The sequence below is a fragment of the Brassica rapa genome, chromosome A08, assembly GCF_000309985.2.
Source record: "Brassica rapa cultivar Chiifu-401-42 chromosome A08, CAAS_Brap_v3.01, whole genome shotgun sequence".
NCBI lineage: Eukaryota > Viridiplantae > Streptophyta > Magnoliopsida > Brassicales > Brassicaceae > Brassica > Brassica rapa.
In genome coordinates this window covers 14,439,917-14,460,313 of record NC_024802.2, presented here as the reverse complement: position 1 = coordinate 14,460,313, position 20,397 = coordinate 14,439,917, and the positions used below count along the sequence as shown (strand labels likewise).

At 31.0% G+C, this 20,397-nt stretch overlaps 3 protein-coding genes across 3 annotated transcripts; all 3 read right to left on the bottom strand.

The window, feature by feature from the left end:
* Positions 1–5,291: 5,291 nt before the first annotated feature.
* On the bottom strand, positions 5,292–7,812 carry LOC103834680 (protein YIPF6 homolog). Its single transcript, XM_009110746.3, has 3 exons — positions 7,162–7,812; positions 5,943–6,017; positions 5,292–5,839 (listed from the first exon to the last, which is right to left on the bottom strand). Exons 1-3 carry the CDS (start codon positions 7,669–7,671, stop codon positions 5,579–5,581), a joined length of 846 nt encoding a protein of 281 aa, XP_009108994.2. The 5' UTR covers positions 7,672–7,812; the 3' UTR covers positions 5,292–5,578.
* Positions 7,813–8,262: 450 nt separating this feature from the next.
* Positions 8,263–9,942, bottom strand: LOC103834679 (xyloglucan endotransglucosylase/hydrolase protein 24). Its single transcript, XM_009110745.3, has 3 exons — positions 9,646–9,942; positions 9,372–9,565; positions 8,263–8,853 (listed from the first exon to the last, which is right to left on the bottom strand). The coding sequence occupies exons 1-3, from the start codon at positions 9,907–9,909 to the stop codon at positions 8,463–8,465; spliced, it is 849 nt and encodes a 282-aa protein (XP_009108993.1). The 5' UTR covers positions 9,910–9,942; the 3' UTR covers positions 8,263–8,462.
* A 3,115-nt stretch (positions 9,943–13,057) lies between these two features.
* LOC103834678 (probable xyloglucan endotransglucosylase/hydrolase protein 18) lies at positions 13,058–18,185 on the bottom strand. The gene is made up of 3 exons (XM_009110744.3): positions 15,791–18,185; positions 15,493–15,686; positions 13,058–15,283 (listed from the first exon to the last, which is right to left on the bottom strand). The coding sequence occupies exons 1-3, from the start codon at positions 16,070–16,072 to the stop codon at positions 14,911–14,913; spliced, it is 849 nt and encodes a 282-aa protein (XP_009108992.1). The 5' UTR covers positions 16,073–18,185; the 3' UTR covers positions 13,058–14,910.
* Between the last annotated feature and the right edge of the window lie 2,212 nt (positions 18,186–20,397).

Below are 20,397 nucleotides of genomic sequence, written 5' to 3'. Positions count from 1 at the left end.
ATTTATTTCTTTTTTTAATGGGAAGACAATATAGTCATCTCAAAGCTTTCTGGGTCCACCCACTTGTGGCCCAACAACATTGACTGTTTGCCAACACAATTGAAATAATAAACTCTTTTTCTTTTTAATTAATTAATGGTTTAGAAGAGTCAAATGCTAATGACTCATCTTTGAGATTGTTTTCTTCACAAATTAATAAACACAAACTCAATGTGATTTAGTTGATTTAAACTATGGAGGGTGGCTTGTGTAATGCATGGGATAACAACTAATTTATTGATATCAGTGAGAAATTCATATAATAAATATTGTATTTATCCTTATCTTGTGATATAAAACAAAACCATTCTAATCACACCCTCTCCAAAAAAAAAAACAACATAATTTTATATGAAAGATTTACACTTTGGATCACTTTTACTCTTTTATATTTCACTCTAGGACACTTTCAACTACTGAGGTAGTTTCTCCTAACTAAAACCAAAACTATCATATATTCGGTTAGCTTTTTGCCAACTAATGGGACTCGTAGTCTTCTCTCTCTTATCTTCTTTTTTTTTGGGATCAAATCTCTCTCTTATCTTCTTCTTCCTGCAATCTAGGCCTACTGCAATCTCTTTTTTCTTTTTAAGAATTTAACTTTTCAAAAATAATTGTTTCCAAAATTAAATTTTAGTTTAAGTGAATACATGTGTTAAGGAGAAGAAAAAGGAGAAACAAGCATGGAAGTGGTTCAGCGAGTCGAGTTGGAGAGAGTCGATCCGACACGAGTCAGGTGAAGCTCGCCACGATGGAGAGAGTCTTACCAGGACAGGTGAAGCTCGTCACAGTGGCTATAATTTAATCAGACGAGGAGCTTGAGGCAAACGATTTGGCCGGAAAGTCGTCCGATAAGGTAGTGGAGATGATGCGGCAGATTTGGCTGAAGAGTAAACCATCGACGTCATGGGGAACATAGTCAGACTCCGACTCTGCTTTCCGGCGTCGTGACCTTGCTTCTCGCCGTCGCGAGCAGCTTGAGAGCATCAATGGCCAATTTTTGTTTTTTTGCACGTTCAGTCCTTTACTTTTTATATATTTTCGTTTTTGACTCCTAACTATTTAAATATACAATATGTTCTCTAATTAACATATAACTTCTTGATTGTTTATAGATTTCCGTCTCTGACTCCTAACATATTAACATATACTAAAATCTTAAGATATTACTTTGTCTACAATGAACTTAAATCATGAAAATTTTCTTTGTGTAAATTGAAAATTGCAAATGTATTTAACAAATTGAAAATTTTCTTTGTGTAAATTGAAAATTTTCTTTGTGTAAATTGAAAATTGCAAATGTATTGAAAACAGACATACATGTAGATGATTATACACATGTACATTTATATTTTGCAAAAAGAAATATGGAAATTGTGTAAAATGCAATATATACTTTTAAATGAAACCTAAAATAATCTAAATTAAATTTAAAATTTCTAAATCATTCAAATAGTTGGATATCGTTACTTCTGCAATGTACAACTGAACCGATGTATTTTTTTTTGTAAAACGTTGTACATATAGACAATAAAAATATGTGTACACGGTGTTTCATATTTTTCTTCATTTAAATGTATTTTTATTTCTGTTAAGATTAATTTCAGAACGACAGACATATATATATATATATATATATATAAATGATTATACATATGTACATTTATATATTGTAAACAGAAACATGGAAATTGTGTATTCATTTTGTTTCGATATCCACGATCCCAAGTTGTACACATGTACACTAAATGCATATAATATCTAAAGTTAGAATGTCCACATGAACATTAAAATATAGAGTCTATTTAATTATTTTAAAGTAATATTTATCTAATTATTTTCAAAGAATAATATCTATATATCATAAAGATTGATTATAATGTTTATCTAGATAATTTTTAAGAGTAATGTTTATCTAATTATTTCTCCAATTCAGTACTTGTTTTTAATTCATTTTAATCATATAGATTGAATATTAGGTGTATATATTGCACTTGTATGTTAATTTACATTTGAGAAGGTTTAGAGTGCACAATTGAAAGTTTAAGACTAATTATGGAATGTCTGGTCATGAGTCTTGACAGTTAAAAAGTGTGAAGTCAATATTAAAAGGTACATTTTTAAATCAGAAACCTTTAGGGTCGAAATGAATCTATTAAAAAGTCTAGGGACCATCTGTGCAATAAAGCTAAAACTGGCCATTTTTATACATGGAGCTTTCGTGACGAAGGAGAGCCGCATCGGAGAAGCTCGAACCGGTCATGATGATCCTTGCAGCTCCAGACAGGTGATTTAATGGTGATGAATCGCGGCGGAGATGATTCCGCTTGATTTGGTGGCGAAGAGAGAGAGCCTCACAACTCGCAGCTTCTGCTTCTGGTGATGATGGAGATATAAGACTCGGATGTTTGAAAGGCGGGACTCGAATTCGTCGGAATCTTAGATCTATGTCGAAACGAAGTTCCTATTTCTTTCTTTTCCACCAGATTCTGCAATTATGTTTCTATATATTTTTAAGTGGTCTATTATCGAGAAAGAAAGAGAAGAAAAGTGACCAATTTTAAAAGCTGCAGGGTCACTTTAGTTAGATGAAGATAAGGTTGGTTGACAATTTTGGTTTTTAGTCACAAAAACTACCCTAGTAGCAACAAGTGACTTAGAGTAAAATAAAAAGTCATAATGTGTCTATTTATGAAAATAACTCATTTTATATATCGTCATAATTTGACCGATTTGATAGAATTGTGTTCATTATTACAAATAACATTCTACTAGGATAAGACCTGCGCTTTGCGCAGGATTAGTGTACATGATTACAACATAAAATATATACTGTTGACAAATTTAAAAATTTAATAGTATGATTATATTTTCTGTGTCTGTTATTTTATATTGTTTATAACACTGGATTGGGAACAATTGTAATATCATAGGGGATTAAAACTTAGCATGTCCGGAAAAAAAAACTTAGCATTTTTAAACCCGATTCATAACTTTTTTTATTGTTCTAATGTTCAACTGATGGAATATGAACATAATTTAGTTTTTTAAATATATATATATTTTTAATATATTTTTAAACTGCCATACTTGGACAAAACAATGCTGATACGTCGTTAACTACAATACGTTTTAGAATTTGTATTAGGCTGGCAATTTGCTAATCAAATATTATGATCTTTAACACAAATATTGCGAAGCTTTCGATTTACTGTGTAATTATTTTATGTCCTGACCGATCAAATATAACTTATGTTTTATATAATTAATAATATTGGTTGTTCACAATGTTTTACATAAGAATGAGAAATTAAAATAAAAAAAAGATTACTACAAATTAGGTTAGTCTTATAATAGTATAAATTCTTGGTTATGGTTTCAGGAAAACAATTTAACATTTTTTTTATCAAAACAATTTAACATTTAATACCCTAATTTTAGAATAGTTTTGCCCTAAATAAAATTAAAATTTTCACCCCTATAATCAAGTCTAATAACTTTAACCTTGATTCTCCACATGGTTTTAAAGGGCTTTAACACGACAACAGAACTGGTAGAGGTCCTTTTTTACTTTTAGATCTTTTGCTGAATAGATAGATGAGAGTAGAGATGTGAAATGAGCTTAACGACCATGGGTTATTCAAGACCAAATCCAAATGATCTAACTATATTAAACCAAAAAATTAAATTTGTACAGTTGAATTGAAATCCATTAACTCCATTAAACCTAAAAATTTAGATTTTCTAAATTGAGAGTTAAAACCGCAAAATCACGTTTTTTACCAAAACTGCAAAATCACATTTTTTGCCGAGATCTTAAATCATGTTTTCCACAAAAACCACAAAATCAAGTTTTCTCACCAAAACCGTAAAATTAGGTTTTCTCGCCAAAACCGTAAAATCACGTTTTCCCGCCAAAACCGTAAAATCACATTTTCTTGCCAAACCGTAAAATCATGTTTTCTCATCAAAACTTGAAAATCATTCTCCCACTAAAATCACAAAATTATGTTTTCTGGCCAAAACCGAAAAATCACGTTTCTCGTCAAAACATGATTATGTTTCCTGTCAAAACCATAAAATTATGTTTTTTTCGTCAAAACTGCAAAATCACGTTTTTCCATCAAAACCATAAAATTATGTTTTCCTGCCAAAACAATATTATATTTTTCCACAAAATCACTTTTTCACCAAAATCGTAAAATTATGTTTTCTCGCCAAAACTGTAAAATTATGTTTTTCTGCCAAAACCGCAAAATTAATTAATATCGGTTTTTTAATTACCTAGTTTTTTTTGGCAATTGATAACTTCGTGACAAAGTAATTTCTTTCCTAAATATAAATTCCCATATTTACCTCATGAAAGAATTGTGAATCAAGCATATATATTCGATATGAATATTCCTTTTTTCATTGAGCTATGTGCATTTAGTTATTTCTGTTAATAAAGAAAGACATAAATTTTAGTTACCTAAATTCCATTTATTATTTATGACTAATTATGGTTCGGTTCAACTATAATAAACTTGCCTCTTAACCAAAATCACTAATAATCTGACCGTATATGCTTTATGTTTTTCATGGATATGGTTTTCAAATAGATTTCTCATGAAAGAAAAATGAATTAAATCATGAAATAGCTTTGTTCAATACATACTGTTATTTTAGAATTAATCACATTCGACACTGTCTCTTCTATGTTTCTTTAAAATTCGTTAGGAAGAACATATACACAACTGAAGAACATTATAAACAAAACATAGAAAACTTGCTATGAACAATGATCATGAACTTCTTATAGTTATCGACATGGCCAATACCATCTTTTAAACAACTCTTTTGCATATATACACGACTGAATCACATCCCCTATAAAACATGGACAACTTGCTGTGAAGATTGATCAAGAACCTTTGTATAGTTATCGACAGGGCCAATATAATATCTTTTTTAGTAGCTGTCGAGTTTTCAACAAAACGTAGACTATGACACAACCATTATATTAACTCGTCAATTATTCGGTCCGTTAATTTACATTCCTAGAGATTAATAATATTAGCCTAAGGTTTAGCTTAACTCTTTCTAATCATGACACATCAGCAAGAAAAGACTTAATAGATAGACACATCAGCAAGTCTAAAATTTAATTAGTACAAAGTTGAAGTTACATCTTTTTAAAAGATCCTCAATTAATATATAAGGGATTTTAGAAGAGGATACCTGATTTTTCTCTGGAATTAAAAATAGCTATGGGTTGAAAATGTATGACCAATTTAAAGCATATGATATATCAAGGTCTTACATATTTTATATACCTTCTCAAAAAAAAAACAGCAAGTTTCATACACGGAGCAAAAACACATCAACTCAGACCAGAGTTTAACAGGAAAAGATGTTAAAGAACATATTATACATATGATCTCATTGAAACTCAGATTAAAACGCAGATGGGAAAACTTCTAACTACTCTGTATACCAAACGATTTCAAACTGAAATATATGGTACGTATCTCTGACTTTCCCATTTTTCAAGATCGAATTAATCAATGGCAATGATCAAGAATCCAACAGACACATACATGAGGAAGACCGGGTAAAGTGCGAGAGCCTTTCTTCTTGGGTTCACGGCGGCGCTCATGAAAGGATAAGCGGCCCACGAGCTCCAGGCAAGGGTCACAGTGACTACGATCATTTTCAGTATAACATTGTCCTTCAACATGCAGATCACTGCTCCAACGTCCAGTGGGAATAGACAGTATCCCAAAAGGCTTAGGCTTTGGAAGAAGATTATATGTCCTCCCTGTTTATTGCATATTGTTTCAGGAAAGCGAAAATCAAAGTTGTGACAAGAAAGTGAAGAGTATGTTGGCTTGTATTACTACATGAATCAGATGTGTACTTACCAGGAGCAGTACATTTAGTGTGAGGATCACTGCTCCAGCTGCAAGTAGTGCAAATGCCACGGCAAACACTTCCGACTGAACATTACAGAGAAACAGAAGTGAGACCAAATGCAATTGAACGGTTCTTTTTTCTAGAAGATATGAAAAAATGTAATGCTTTGTGACTTCAGGGACTCAAGCCTGGGATGGAAATGCAAAGAAAGGACGATTTTAGATGGCAATGAAAACACAGATGTAGCTTATATCCATATGACTAAAAGTTAATAACATTTAGACGTTGCCCAAAGCGAACCGAGATATCTTTTCAGATATATCACGCATATATCAAGCAGCCTATTCAAAAACAACAAAAATAACAAAACAGCCTTCTTCTAACCTATTGATTTCACATTTTCTTATTCAGTACGTTCATAAACCATTTTACAAGCAGGAATATCTGAAAGACCGACCACAACCATCCTTTTGCCCACATTGGCTTACGTGACTACAACACCAAAAGGTTAAAATTTACAATATAATTAATCATAAATCAGATCCTAGACATAACATGCTGCTAAGGCAAAACATGAGAGAGTAATGAAACCTAAAATTACAAGCAAGAGAGCACCATATGCGTTGGTTTTTGCTCTTTGAATCAGTTCTACGTGTTAAAACCAAAACCTGACAGCAGTAGGGGTTCCTTAGTTTAAGAAATCAAAACTAGGAGCAATGCCTCTAGAAGCATCATTCGAGAGAAACTCTCAAAGATTCATCATTCTATTGTACCAACCACATCCATCGTTTTGGCCACGTAAGCTTATGTAACTAGATCAATTAAATGTTAAAGAGCACCACATGTATTGTTTATTGCTCACTGAATCAGTTCTACTACGTGTTAATTCAAAATCTGACAGCACTGCAGTGTTTAGGGATGCCTTAGCCTAAGAGCAATGCCACTAGAACCGTCACTCTATGTACCACCAATAAGAAACTACTCCATCAGTTAAAGGTTAAATTTTACAACACCGCTGTAAATCGGATCTTAGACATAAAATGCTGCTTCGGTTAAGACAGGGGAGAGAGAGCAATGAAACTCAAAATCACAAGTAAGAGAGCAAACCAGTTCTATATGTTAAAACAAAATCTAACATCAGTGCAGCAATGTCTATAGAAACTCTCAATCAAGCCAAGATGTCACCTTTAACGACACGGGCACGCTAAAGCTAAGATTTTGATTTACCTTCTTAACCGAAGCAGACCAGGAAAGCGTAAGGCCCAAGAAAACAATGAAGAAAAAGGGACCCCACAGATCCCAATCCCTAAGCGCCTTCCCAGGATCCTCCCTATTCGGATTCGGAAACACCACCAGCTTCAGGTTACTCACGATCCTCGACAGATCCCTCTTCACCGTATCCCACACCGGCTCCGTCAACGTGTTCGGCGGAGACCCGAATCCCGTCGTCTTCGAGCCTTCCGAGCTGCCGAAGTTAACTGCCGGCGGAAGCGACGGAGGGGCTGGGACGGGCGTCACTTTCTGGGCGGCGGAGGAGGAAGACGGCGGAAGCGGAGGGAGGTTGGATTGGACGAAGGGGGAGGACGAGACGGGGATCGAGGGACGGATCGGGCTCGGCGGGCGAGCGGGGAGGACGGTTCCGGGACCCGATTGGAATCCGTCGTTCATCATGTTCTCGATCTCGTCGATGTCTGATTGGGACGATTGGTAGAGCGGAATCGTATCGTTGTGAGACATTCTGGAGGTTTCGAGATGCCGATTTGCCGGAGCTTTTTTTTTTTGATGTCGGTGAAGAGATTTGATCAGATCTGACGATTGAAGCGGAGTACTAAAAAGGAAGAAGGTAGATGAAAACGATGCGACGTCGTTTATTCAACTCTAATGGGATTTTAAGTAAGTTTTGTTATTGTTATATCTTAAATTTAGAAGACCAATTGTCAATCTCATTCTATGTAATCATGTGGTTGATAAATAAATATGCTGATATAAAAATCAATATTGATAATTTTTTTGTAATTTTTGATGAATTCTTTACTAATTATGTTTCGAGTATGTAGTTTTTTCATATTTTTACATATGTTAGTAGCACATTATATTTTTCTATGATGCCTACTTTTTTAGCATCAAAATAAAATAATTTAAAGTAATAGTAATTGAATAAACATAATTACTTATTAAAAAAATTATATTTAAAAATGGAAGGAGTAATAACAAAATTCGATTAGTTTTATATTGACATTTTTCCAGCCATTGCATTTTGAGATGCATTTAACACGTTTCTCATATTGTTTACAATATAAGTGAAGCAAATCATCTTTTTTATCTATATAAAATAACTATCATTTTCATAGAACATATTGTTTTTCACAAACATCTTTTACATATGTAGACACACCCTTTGCTTTATTGGACAACGATATACAATCAAAAGAATCAAACACAAGTAACAAAAGAAGTAACAGAGCATTCACATAGGATAGAAAGAAAGCAGAGGAACATGGAGAATATATATAGAACAATTTAAAAGTCTATGCGCTTGTTGCACATTCGCGAGGGATTCCCTGAGGGAACCTCTTACTATCCGTACAATAATTGTATATCATATAATTCTTCTGGACCCATCTGAGCCTAGCTTGGCTCGTCGAATCCATTTGTTGAGTGTACCAATTAGAGGTTGGTCTCGTCGAGCTACAAGACGACCGGCCGTTAGCATGAACACACCCATCACATTTAATGTGCCTGTAAGAAGCCACGAATGGAGCTTTGGACCAATCCGTTTTAACCAGACCGCCTCTCGTTGCCCAATCATCTGCGTTCCATAAACTCGCGTACATCCTCATCGGCTTGCTCTTTGGAAACAAAACACCGAGAGGCTCAGAGTTCTTAAACTCTCTAATCGGTGTATTGTCGACGGTCCATCTAAGCAAAACAAAGAAAATATACATAACACATTAAATAATAAAGTGTTAACCCTGTAAGATTTAAACAAATTACTAAGAATTTTAGTAATTTTTTAAGAAACAATTTAAGGACTTATCTTCATATATACTACATCCCTTTCTTGTAAAGTGTCACTTTGACATTTTTACTGAGATTAAGAAAATTGTATATTAAACTAATATATTCTTATTCAATGTATGTTTAGTTAAATGAAAATGATTTAAATAAAAATCTATTGGATATCCAAAAGGACAAAAAGATAGATTTAATGAATAAAATTACATTGAAATTGTAAAATGATATTTTTTCAACAAAAAAAAAGAAATCTAGCACTCTTTATGAAACAGATAGAGTATTATCTAAAAAAATTTGGAGACGCAATGCCAATGTTTTACTTAGCTATGTTTAGGATTTGCGGATAAACATAAATAAACCCTAGTTAGGGTTTTGTTGAGTGTTACTTGCGGAGCAAGAAATGTGAGATATTTTTTACTTACATGATTCTTTGAGGGTTCCAGAGGATTGAGTAAGTGTGGAAGTTTGCGGCTGGGTCGAACCAAAGGTGGAACTGTTGTTCTTTGTCACCTTTACCTTGAGTGTAGACATTAGTATGTAAAGTATAAGGATCTCCACTCATATTACCCAAGAACTCAAAATCAATCTCATCCCAAGTCGATCCTTCTGACTTCAGCTGCAAGTTATAAAAATAGACAAACAATCAAGATTATCAATCCAAATCACATTAAAACACTCCTAGGTTAAGTTACTTACGTAGAAAGTTGTTACTGTTCCTGCCGAGTTACCGGGCACGAGCTTAATCTGCATATCGATCTTTCCGAACAAATACTCTGCTTTGGATTGAAAACCAGAACCAGAGGACTTGTCTAAGGTGAGAGTAAGAAGCTGGCCGTTGTTGAGTATCTTCCCACGGCCGTTTCCCCATGCTACGTTGACGTCGCTGTTGAAGTCAGCTGCTGAGGCTGAAAACACAGCCGCGAGTAGAGCTGAGAAGAAGAATATTTTGAAAGAAGACATATCTTTGTGTTTGGTGAGGAATGTGAGGAAGAGATAAGAGGGAAGACATGTATATATAGTGGGAGGAGAAGTAATAATAAGAGTACTTAATAAAATAAACGAGAAGAGAGTGGGTAAACAAAAGGAGGCTCATATCAAGACATTGCAATATTGCATGCAAGATGTATCACAGCTGGAGTCTTGAGTACCTCCAATCCTCTATCATTTGGTAAACATATTATTTTACCATCCTTTAAAAGTTTTTATAGAGATAATGAGTTTTTTTTTTTTGGAAAAGAGATAATAAGTTATATATCATTATGATTACCAAAAAAAAAAGAGTTATATATGGGCACATCGTTAGATATTAATTCTCTATTTTTTATTAAAATTCTTTTACTGAAAACTGATATAAACTTTTCTTTGGGTTATAATTTGGGTTAAAACTTCTTACTGAGGATATTGAATAATCGTTTGCTATATAACTGGTGCATGCTTTGTATATATGTTTATTATAGATTGCACAAGATTACCAAATTCAAATGTTTTAGTACAGCCTAAATCACTACGTAGAGGCCTATAGGAGAGACAAAAATAAGAGGTCTAGAGGAACATTACGTGTGAAATTGTTCGACTTCATGTTCTCAAAATTTAGTTGAAATTTGAGGAGAATATTACTTTTATATAACTTTTTCCTTTTTTACTAAATATTTTTTTTTATATTCTTTTGTTTTGTTTCAGAGTTTGTATGTATCCAATTATTGGGGCGTAACTGGACCATGTTTCTGGAATAAAACAACTTGCTTTGACTCAGTCGAACTTTTCTACATGCATTCTACATCAAGCTTTTTAATCGTACATATTTTTTTTGGCAGCCCCATATTGTTACGATGTGATAAAAAAAAAACTATATTGGGGGTTGTGTGATTTGAGGAGTAGAAGCAACGACGAAAAGTAAGAGTTTAGTTGTATGAGTTAAAGATATGATTGCGTTAACGGAGGTGCAAGTAGGAGCAGCAATAGACACGCTTTATTTTTCTCTCTTTTTAAACAAAAAGGACAATTTCTTTTGGTTGGTCACTAATTAATGAAGGGACTAGATAAAGATGTTCCATGCAACAAATAAATAAATAAAAATTTCTAATCAATATGTGCAACCATGCCTATAAGTCTAATTTAACTTTCTAATTCTGTAAATTATATGATAATTGATGTATTATATGAAAAAAGGACTCAACAAAAAATACAGCTGAATTAAAATAGAACAATTAATTAATATTTATTGGAAATGACTGGTCCAATCTCAACTGCTCTTTTCTATTTTTCTTCAAGCACCAAAGCTAGTTTCCTCCTCTTTCGTTCGATTTAACGAACAAGTAACGATCAGTATCTCAATAATTTTTTTTTGCTAATTTTGTCTTCTGTTTCCACGCCAAAATTACTAATAAATGGTCATTTTCCAAATTTTCATATTGAGTTTTCATATCATTGCCAAATCATATCATAAACTATAGGTTATCGACAAATGTAATTGTTACAACTTTTGAATAACTAGTTAATTTGGGTCGACGAGAAGTATCTCTAACTCAAAGAAATAGTGGAAGCACCGTAGCCTATTGGTTAAGGTTTAAAGGCTTCTACACCCATGTCTGGGGTTCGAATTACAGAGTATGCAATTTATTGTAGATTACTGGAAATCAAGGTTTCAAGTCCCGGAGAGAGCGGTTTATTAAACAATTATGCAGACTAAAGAGGAAATGCTTGCAAGAGATCTTCAACATGGTGCAAGTAAATATGGCCAGGCGTGGATTTTCGTAGGACGGTTCAGGTGATGCAGTTAGGCGTAGATCTTCATAAGGCAGGTAGTATTGTTGGTTGTCGAATCGTCTATGTAATCTTTCCTATATCATAATTGTAAGATAATAATAAATCAGCGTTTAAAAAAAAATTCAAATAAATATATCCTGATAATTTTTGTATATTTATTATATTGATAACTTGAGATTGAATGTCAAGCTATTCACTTTATGGAACCATCGCTTAAAATTCTTTAATAGAAAGCATGATATACGAACTCCACTAATGAAAAGTATTTGCACAAAAAAACTCCACTAATAAAACAGTAACATTTGTTAAACAAATTCAATTTCATTATTACACTGACATGATTTGAGTTAAGTGCGAAAGACAGGTTAGTTTTTAATAATAGTATATACTTTTGAGTTTTGAATACCTAAGTAATATATAGTATGGACCATAAGAACTAAGATGGGGTAGCTACGTAACTAAAGCTATATATACACATATGAATAGGAATCATTGGATGAGATATGGAAATTTTGATTTGGACTGCCTAACCAAACATCAACTTGGTCCTACTAAGCTTTACAGCTGTACCATTACGAAATTAATTTCTTAGTGTGATGGCTCATCAGAATTCTTAATCAGGGGACTAATCTCACTGTTAATTCAGTTCACTATATAATTCATTTTAACGAACCCATAACTCGGACAGCTATGTATGGTCTTGTCAATTCCGGGATCAATCAATGTTCCAGCCTTCCAGGTCGTATTTATCACCACCATTACATGTTTAAACGTTTAGATGTTTTCTATATTGGTGAAGTGTCAAAGAAGATGAGACTGAAGAGTGATGACTGATGACGATGCATTCGTCAAAGAATGCAAAATATAGAAGCGAGAGTGTAGTCTCGCCACATAACCACACAATTATTTAGAACCAAATTATTCAACGACATTTGTTACAGAACACACTGTGTGCCTAACCAAATATCCTCGTATGTTTTTTTTTCCCTAAAACCATTGGCTGGATGTCATTTTCATTTAACCAGCTGATCTCAAGGGATAAGCGCAATTAGCAATTAACACCCATTATTTTGGTTTGTCCTATAAAGACATAAAGTCTCCAAGTACTCGAAGAAAAAGAAAGTCTCCAAGTCCTTTTCATAATTGATTATGGCCAATAATAATATAATAATAATGTTACTACTTACTACGATCACTTTTTTGAACTCTAATCTTCACTAATTAACTATCAATATTGTTATTATCCACATATGTCCATAACTATTTCAATGGATAATCATCAACAAATTTCATTTATTATTCTATATATATAGAATAAAAACTCTATAATGCTAGAACTATGGTATTATATTAATTTATAAAAGTTTCCTTATTTAGATATTTATATTTTCAAATATATTTTATGTAAAATAAGAAATAGTTGATTTTACCATATATACTTTAATCAAATTTTAGAAATCTTTCATATTGTTGTTATTATATTATTTAGTATATATAAAATATGTTTCAAAGAAATTTAAATTTGATTTAGATATATTTTATTAAATATTATTAAAATATATTAAAATATTAAAAATAGAGATAACTAAACAGAATATAGATATATAAATTATTAATTTGTGATTTTAATGGAACTATGTATTTACATAGAATTTTCCTAAAAATGATTATCTTATTACTTATCGATTTGTGTCATATTTTGAACCGCTCTAATTTGGAACCGAATAAATTTATTAATTTATTATGTTTATTAGTTTATCGAGTATTAATTTATAAAGTTTTTATTGTATATATTCTTGCCTAAACACTAAAAATCAACTTCTTAATATTTTGTTTATCATCTAACAGCCAATCCGAGAAGAGTCTGACCTAGAAAACTTTTGAACTTTCAGGTGGATATATATGGATTTGCATTGCGAGAACCAACAATTTCAAAAACAATAATAAGCTCAACAGCCGCTGGGGAAATTTCAGTGATAATTATGGACGGGTAATAATAATTAGTACTAATCTCGTTTTTATAATCTGAGAATACAGGATTTTTATATTTGTTAAATAATTTTCCACAATATTCTTCTTATAGTATATTGTATATAAAACGAGATAACTTGAGCAGCTGAGCTGGAGTTAACTTACGTTCTCGCATTCGATGAACATTTCTTTCCTGCCAAATTGAGTATACCGACTAGCAATGGAGTTTTTCCATGGCTCTTGCCTTCTTTTACAAGGGTGAGCTATGGTTCTGACTACAGTTAGTGTTCGCGATCTATAGTGGATCTTCTTTTCGTAAACTCTTCTTCGAATACCACGTTTAACGTCTAACGTTTCAGCAGTAATGTATTGGTTTTCATGTTTTTAAACGTTTTTGTTTAAGACTTTTTATTTAGTTATTTATAAACAATTAGTAAAAAAAATTATGAACCAGCCTTTTTTTTATTCGCTTCTAGCCACCAAAAAGTCAGGACCTGCTCTGCTACTAAGAGCATGATTATTAGGGGTCCTTGGTCTTGGGTCCTTAATACACATATATTAAGGACTCAAGACCAAGGACCTCCAATAATCATGCTCTAAGAGCATGTTTATGCTAAAATCCTTTAAGGATCTCTTAAGTGGACCATAGTGAAAAAAAATTAAGTGGGCTAGAGAGAACAGAAAAAAGATATAAACAAAAGAAAAAAGCAACAGAAGCAACGATCCTTCTAATGCTTAATTAAGCAACACCTTTTATCTTCTTTTCTTTTTTTTTTTAAATTATAAAATATTCTAAGCAACCTACTTAAGCTAGCTCTAAGCCAATCCGTTTCTATCTTACTGCTAAGTCAAGCCATTTCTACGAACAAGCTTGAAACCAAGCCTAAAAATGTTTTCTTTTGGTGAGCAATAAAACACCTCAGAATAATGTGTTGAAATTTGGATTGTCCCCGTTATGTTCTTCTCAAGCATTGTTGTAGATTAAACCTCTCTTAATGTTTAAGAATCTTACAAATCCAGTCAAACAATTTAAAGTTTCATAAGTTTTAGTAGCGAATACTCTTGTTTCCATAATTTATTATTTGTTATTACTCTAAAAAATCTTACACAATCACCACACACACATAATATGAGCAACAAATAAATGAAAATAATAGATAAGACTCATTCCAGCAACAATGACAATCCCAAGTAACATATTCACGAATCAAAAGAACAAACAATTTAAGTGCACACTGCAGGAACACCTCGAGGAAACCTTCTCTTATCGGTGCAATAGTTGTAGATCATGTACTTACTCTGTGCCCATTTCATTTTTTTCTGGCCTTCAAAATCAACTTTTTGAGTGAACCATGGAGAATTCCCGGGGCAAGATGATTTACCATTAGCCCAAACACATCCTTCCACATTGTAGTTTCTGTAGAAAGCAGTGAAAGGAGCTTTTGACCAATCTGTTTTCTCCAATCCTCCCCTTGTGGCCCAATGCTCGGCTTCCCAAAGGCTCGCATAGAGCCTCATTGGTTGGTTCTTTGGGAAAGGAACTCCCATGGATTCGGTGTTCTTGAACTCTCTAATAGGAATGCCATCAACTGTAAAACTAGAAGAGAGGAAACAAAAGAGAATCATTAGGAATCCAACATTGAAAAAAAAATGTATTGAGACCTAGAATTATATCTAAGGACATGTGATATTCTACTAATTTTCCATTGATTTTAGTTGGAAGTCCATGAACCTTAGCAATAAGTTCATGAGGCTATAGTCCATATATATAAGATCAATGTACAAGGGATGGATGGATATTCTTACATAATTCTTTGGGGATTCCATGTGATGCAATAAGTGTGAAAGTTAACGGTTGGGTCAAACCATAGATGAAACTGTTGTTCTTTTTCTCCTGAGCCTTGTGTGTAAACATTAGTATGAAGAGTATATGGATGTCCACTTATGTTTCCCAAGAACTCAAAATCGATCTCATCCCAAGTAGTTCCGGGCGATTTAAGCTACATAAAGTAATCATAAAACACCAACATACTAATCAATTATTTGTAATCAAGCCAATAGGGAAAGATGCGAAAGGATGCTTTCAAAATTTTATGTTACTTACGTAGAATGTTGTGACGGTTCCAGCAGAGTTACCAGGGACAAGTTTCATTTGAACCTCGGCTTTACCGTATAGAAACTCCTGGTTGGATTGAAAACCTGAACCGGAGGATTTGTCGAGTGAGAGAGAAAGAAGCTTTCCATCTCTGTCCCGAATCTTTCCACGTCCATCACCCCAGTGTATTTTCACATCTTTGTGGAAGCTACCCGCGTAGACAGCCACAGATTGTGCTGCAAAGAGAAAGAGAACCAAGAATGCAAATCTTGTGCCGCAAGAAAACTTCATGTTTTATAGGTATTGATGATATTTTAGATGTATTTGTTGATTGAAACTGAGGTATGTGATATGAGTTTATATAGCTGCTAGAAAATGGCAAGGAAAAAAAGAGAAGGAAGTTTCATGGGTTTGATTATTTGATAGTGTGTGCTGTATTCTTGTTGGCTCATACGAACTCTTATTTGGTTGTTAGAAGAAGAATCCAATAAAATATAATTTCATTACTCGTTTATTGTTACAGACCAGAGAAAATAATGTACATATATAATTTGCGTATTATATGTTGGTCACTGAAAGTAATGAAGTCATCTTGTCAACACGGCTTCGGCTTTTGTCATGAGCGCAAACCCTCCCGACCGCATAGAGGGTTCAGATATATAAATATTTACATCTTAATAATATACTAGGATAAGAAGCGGATGGTGATTTTATATGAAAATTATTTGAGAAATATTTATAAAAAAATAAAATTTATATTTTGATCGAATTAATATTTTTGGCCCTTAAATAATTTCTTTTATTTTTTTTTTGTTAATTACATCATTTGTTTACTCATGAGCTGATCTCATTTTTAAAAATATTTTTGGTCAAAAAATCACTTATCGCATAATAACGTTTTGACCGAAGAATTTCAGACCAACTATTTGGTTACAATGAAACTATGTCAAGTCGGTTTTATATCATGATTTAGCAAATTAAAAGTTAATTTTTTTATGAAAGTTTACGTTGACGTGTCAATCTTATCTATCTTCAATATTTTTCTCATTTTTGTGTCCTTTTTTTATTTTTGGTTATTACTCGATATAAATATTGATTTTTGAGTTTATTCTCATTTCGTTATTTTGTTTTGGCCTGAGATTTAGAAAATGTTTAAGACTTAAAATTATTAAAGAGATACATACTTAAGTTAAGATTTGTGCCTTGTGCAGAATAAATATTTTATATTTATTATTTATTTTATGTTTTATGCATATTATGAAAAAATAAAATAATAATTATATATTAAATAACTAAGAAATTAGTTACAATTATGTAATAAATTAGCGTGCGCATTTAAATCAAACGACCGTTCTTGTTTATTCACAATCATTTTAGGGTAAGTAAATCAAAATAATCAATGTTATCTATCGTATATGATATATAATTAAATTTAAATGATATTAACATAGATATATAGTATAATTTTAATATGGATATATATTAAATGAGGTTTGTACTCATATGATTTTATGATTATTTGCATATTTGTGTAATAAAAGTTTACACCAATGATTTTTTTTTAATGTGGAACTAGGTGATAACCTACCCCTTGCGCAGGGTGAATAGATTTAAAAATATAATCACTTTGAATATGTTGATATTAAAGTTATATAAATAAATATTACATGTTATAAAATATGGGTTTAAACGAAATTTAGTATGTCAATATAAATTCTGTTTTTTTTTATAACTTGTATATTTGTTTTATTCAATTGAAATATTTTATCATGCTAGTAAATCAATAAGAATAAGCAAATATTAATATAAAATAAATTATGAAATGACAATTTGAAACCCTTTACATGGAGTAAATAGATTAAAAAATTGAATATTGACTTTCAAATGAAGTGAGCTATCCATGTTAAAAGTAAATAATTAAACTAATGGTAATATATCGAGCTCTTTAACTAAGTGGTTTAACACACATTGTTCATGTGATGCCTAAGCTCTTAGCTTAGTATGATATATATAGTCACAAAATATGATGTTTAAACGCATTTTATTTTGGTGATATGAATATCTTTTCAGCATAATTCAATCATAAAATCCTTGATTTCTCCTTTCCAAATTTCAATTTTTGGAAAGTATTATATGCAAGGAAAAAAAATTATGAAACAATATATTAATCATGATATTTGACCATAAACTTAATCATTTCAAATTTTTAAATTGACTCATAATTTATCTATCACCATTTATGATGATTTTCTAATTACAAAGTCAAGGTGCTTAAATTAAGAGATTGACTGAGCATCTATATGGATTTCTTTTTTGAATGAAATTGGAGATTAGTCTCGATTTTACATCAATGGACTTTATAATAGAGAGCAAACAATACTTGCACATAGGGCTGTTCAATATGGTAAAACCGAACCGTACCGAACCGAACCGAACCGAAGTAGACAATATGGTTTGGTTTTGGTATATACCATATAAACCGAATGGATATAATTTTATAAAAACCGTAGGATTTGGATATTGTTTGGTATATAACCGATTAAACCGAATAAACCGAACAAAACAGATTAAAAGTAGAAACATATAAATATGTATCTATTTTATAACAATACATGAAAATCTATTTGTTACATAAGTTAAATTTGTATTAATAATTATTACCATAATTTTATACTAATAAAAAACCTTAATTTGTAAAACACTTAATTATAATTAAATAACAATACATCGTAATTCATACATCTTATTTTCTAAGTCTTTTTTTGATCTTTTTGCTTTATTTTAGTCTTCACTAAATTAATATGAAGATTATAAATTTGATGGACAATAATTAATGAAAATTTTTCAATTGAAAAAACATGACTTTAATGAACACTAAATATGGAAGAGTGGAAAAACTTTTCTTTCATGTTTCTGTTTTGTTTCATATTTTTATTTTCAAAATTTCAAGCTTTGATTTTAGTTATAGATTTGATTATTTTATTTGATGGTAGAAGCATTTTTATTTTTTTGTTCATTTATTTGAACATGTAATATATTTTTAATAAATGACTGTGTTGACAATATGACTCTAAAATTCATATAATATGATCTCAAACAAAATAATTATGTTTTTTGGTATAAAACCGAATAAACCGAAAACCGACAGTATATAAACCGAACCGAACCGAAGTAAATATGGATTTAGAATGGTAGTTATATTTTACTAACTGAAATACCGAAAACCGAAAAAATCCGAACCGAAACCGAACCGATATCCGGATTGAACACCCCTTGCACACGCAAACTTTAGCTATACACTTACTAAGTAGTATAACTGTTTGAGTAATGAATAAAGCAAATTTAGATCAGTTTGTCTTTTGTTACTAATAATAGAAAAGATAAACAATTTCTTAAAACATATAGAAAAAAACATTGCCAAAACCATTAAAAAAAAGATTATCTAATATTATGATTGGCGCATTGCCTTTGTTAAATGTGTGATTAGAATTAGTGATTACAATTTCAAATATTCACTTTCCAATCATCCATGTTGAAAGTGATTTTTTTTTATGGAATATTTGAAATATTGATTATTAAAAATGTTTAAAAATGTTTTTTTTTTAATATTAGTTTCCGTTCATTATTGATTTCTTATTCATATATTCATATAAAGTATTATCTAACATGTACCCATATAAAACTATTGTAATTTAAAAACTATTTGAAATGTTGATTATATACAACATGGGTATTGATAAAATTATAACTATAATCAAAATCATAAATACATGGACATAATAAAAATATATACTTTGTGAACATTTAAAAGTTGTTTGACTATATTTTTGATGACATATATTATTCTTAATATGAAAATTTTATATACATAACTTAGTATATTTGGAATTTACAATGCAAATATATTTAAAATTTGAAGAAAATAATTGTTATATTGTGAAACGTAATTTATTAGCAAATATATGAATATACCATAAATGATTCGTAACATACAATAGTATACAATATATTCGAAACTAATTAATATGATCAATGGTAATTCATGTAATTAATCTAGTAAACTAATCCTTATTAGATAAAAGGACTGAGAGTGATTGTAGAACTGCCACATGTAAATGGTACTCTTGTAAATCACACATAAAGACAAGGTTTATTCTTAATAATGTTCCTATTTTAATATATAAGGGATGTTTAGTGGTTTCAATAATTTATAATCATTTAAAAAAAGAATGAAGATTTCAAAATTAAAATATGTATTTTCATATGATGTATAGTTTAATTTAAACGATATGAAATATATATATTTATATATATATATTAACATAAATACCTATTAAAATAAAATTATTTCTTCATATGATTTTATAAACATTGTATCTTATTATAGAAAAAAATTTAAACTTTGATGACAAAAGTTTATGTGAGACTTTTAACAGTTTTAGTACTTTATACTCGTTTTGAAAAGTTCAAAATACAACATATACAAAAAAATTTAAATTTTTATTATATGATTAATATAATTATGTAATTTATTTTAATAATAAATAATTAAGCAAAAGTGATAGAAAGTATACAGATTGTTAGCAAATTTTTATTATTTAAAATCATTAATTTCT

Bases quoted from the DNA above. Each gene is read 5' to 3' on its own strand.
- LOC103834678 (XM_009110744.3), bottom strand. From the start codon at position 16,072: ATGAAGTTTTCTTGCGGCACAAGATTTGCATTCTTGGTTCTCTTTCTC. The intron at 15,687-15,790 runs GTAAGTAACATA...TACTTTATGTAG, and splicing joins GAACCGTCACAACATTCTAC to CTTAAATCGCCCGGAACTAC. The intron at 15,284-15,492 runs GTAAGAATATCC...CCTCTCTTCTAG, and splicing joins TGGAATCCCCAAAGAATTAT to TTTTACAGTTGATGGCATTC.
- LOC103834679 (XM_009110745.3), bottom strand. From the start codon at position 9,909: ATGTCTTCTTTCAAAATATTCTTCTTCTCAGCTCTACTCGCGGCTGTG. The intron at 9,566-9,645 runs GTAAGTAACTTA...TATAACTTGCAG, and splicing joins GAACAGTAACAACTTTCTAC to CTGAAGTCAGAAGGATCGAC. The intron at 8,854-9,371 runs GTAAGTAAAAAA...TGTTTTGCTTAG, and splicing joins TGGAACCCTCAAAGAATCAT to ATGGACCGTCGACAATACAC.
- LOC103834680 (XM_009110746.3), bottom strand. From the start codon at position 7,671: ATGTCTCACAACGATACGATTCCGCTCTACCAATCGTCCCAATCAGAC. The intron at 6,018-7,161 runs GTAAATCAAAAT...TGTAATGTTCAG, and splicing joins GGTCTGCTTCGGTTAAGAAG to TCGGAAGTGTTTGCCGTGGC. The intron at 5,840-5,942 runs GTAAGTACACAT...TGCAATAAACAG, and splicing joins CACTAAATGTACTGCTCCTG to GGAGGACATATAATCTTCTT.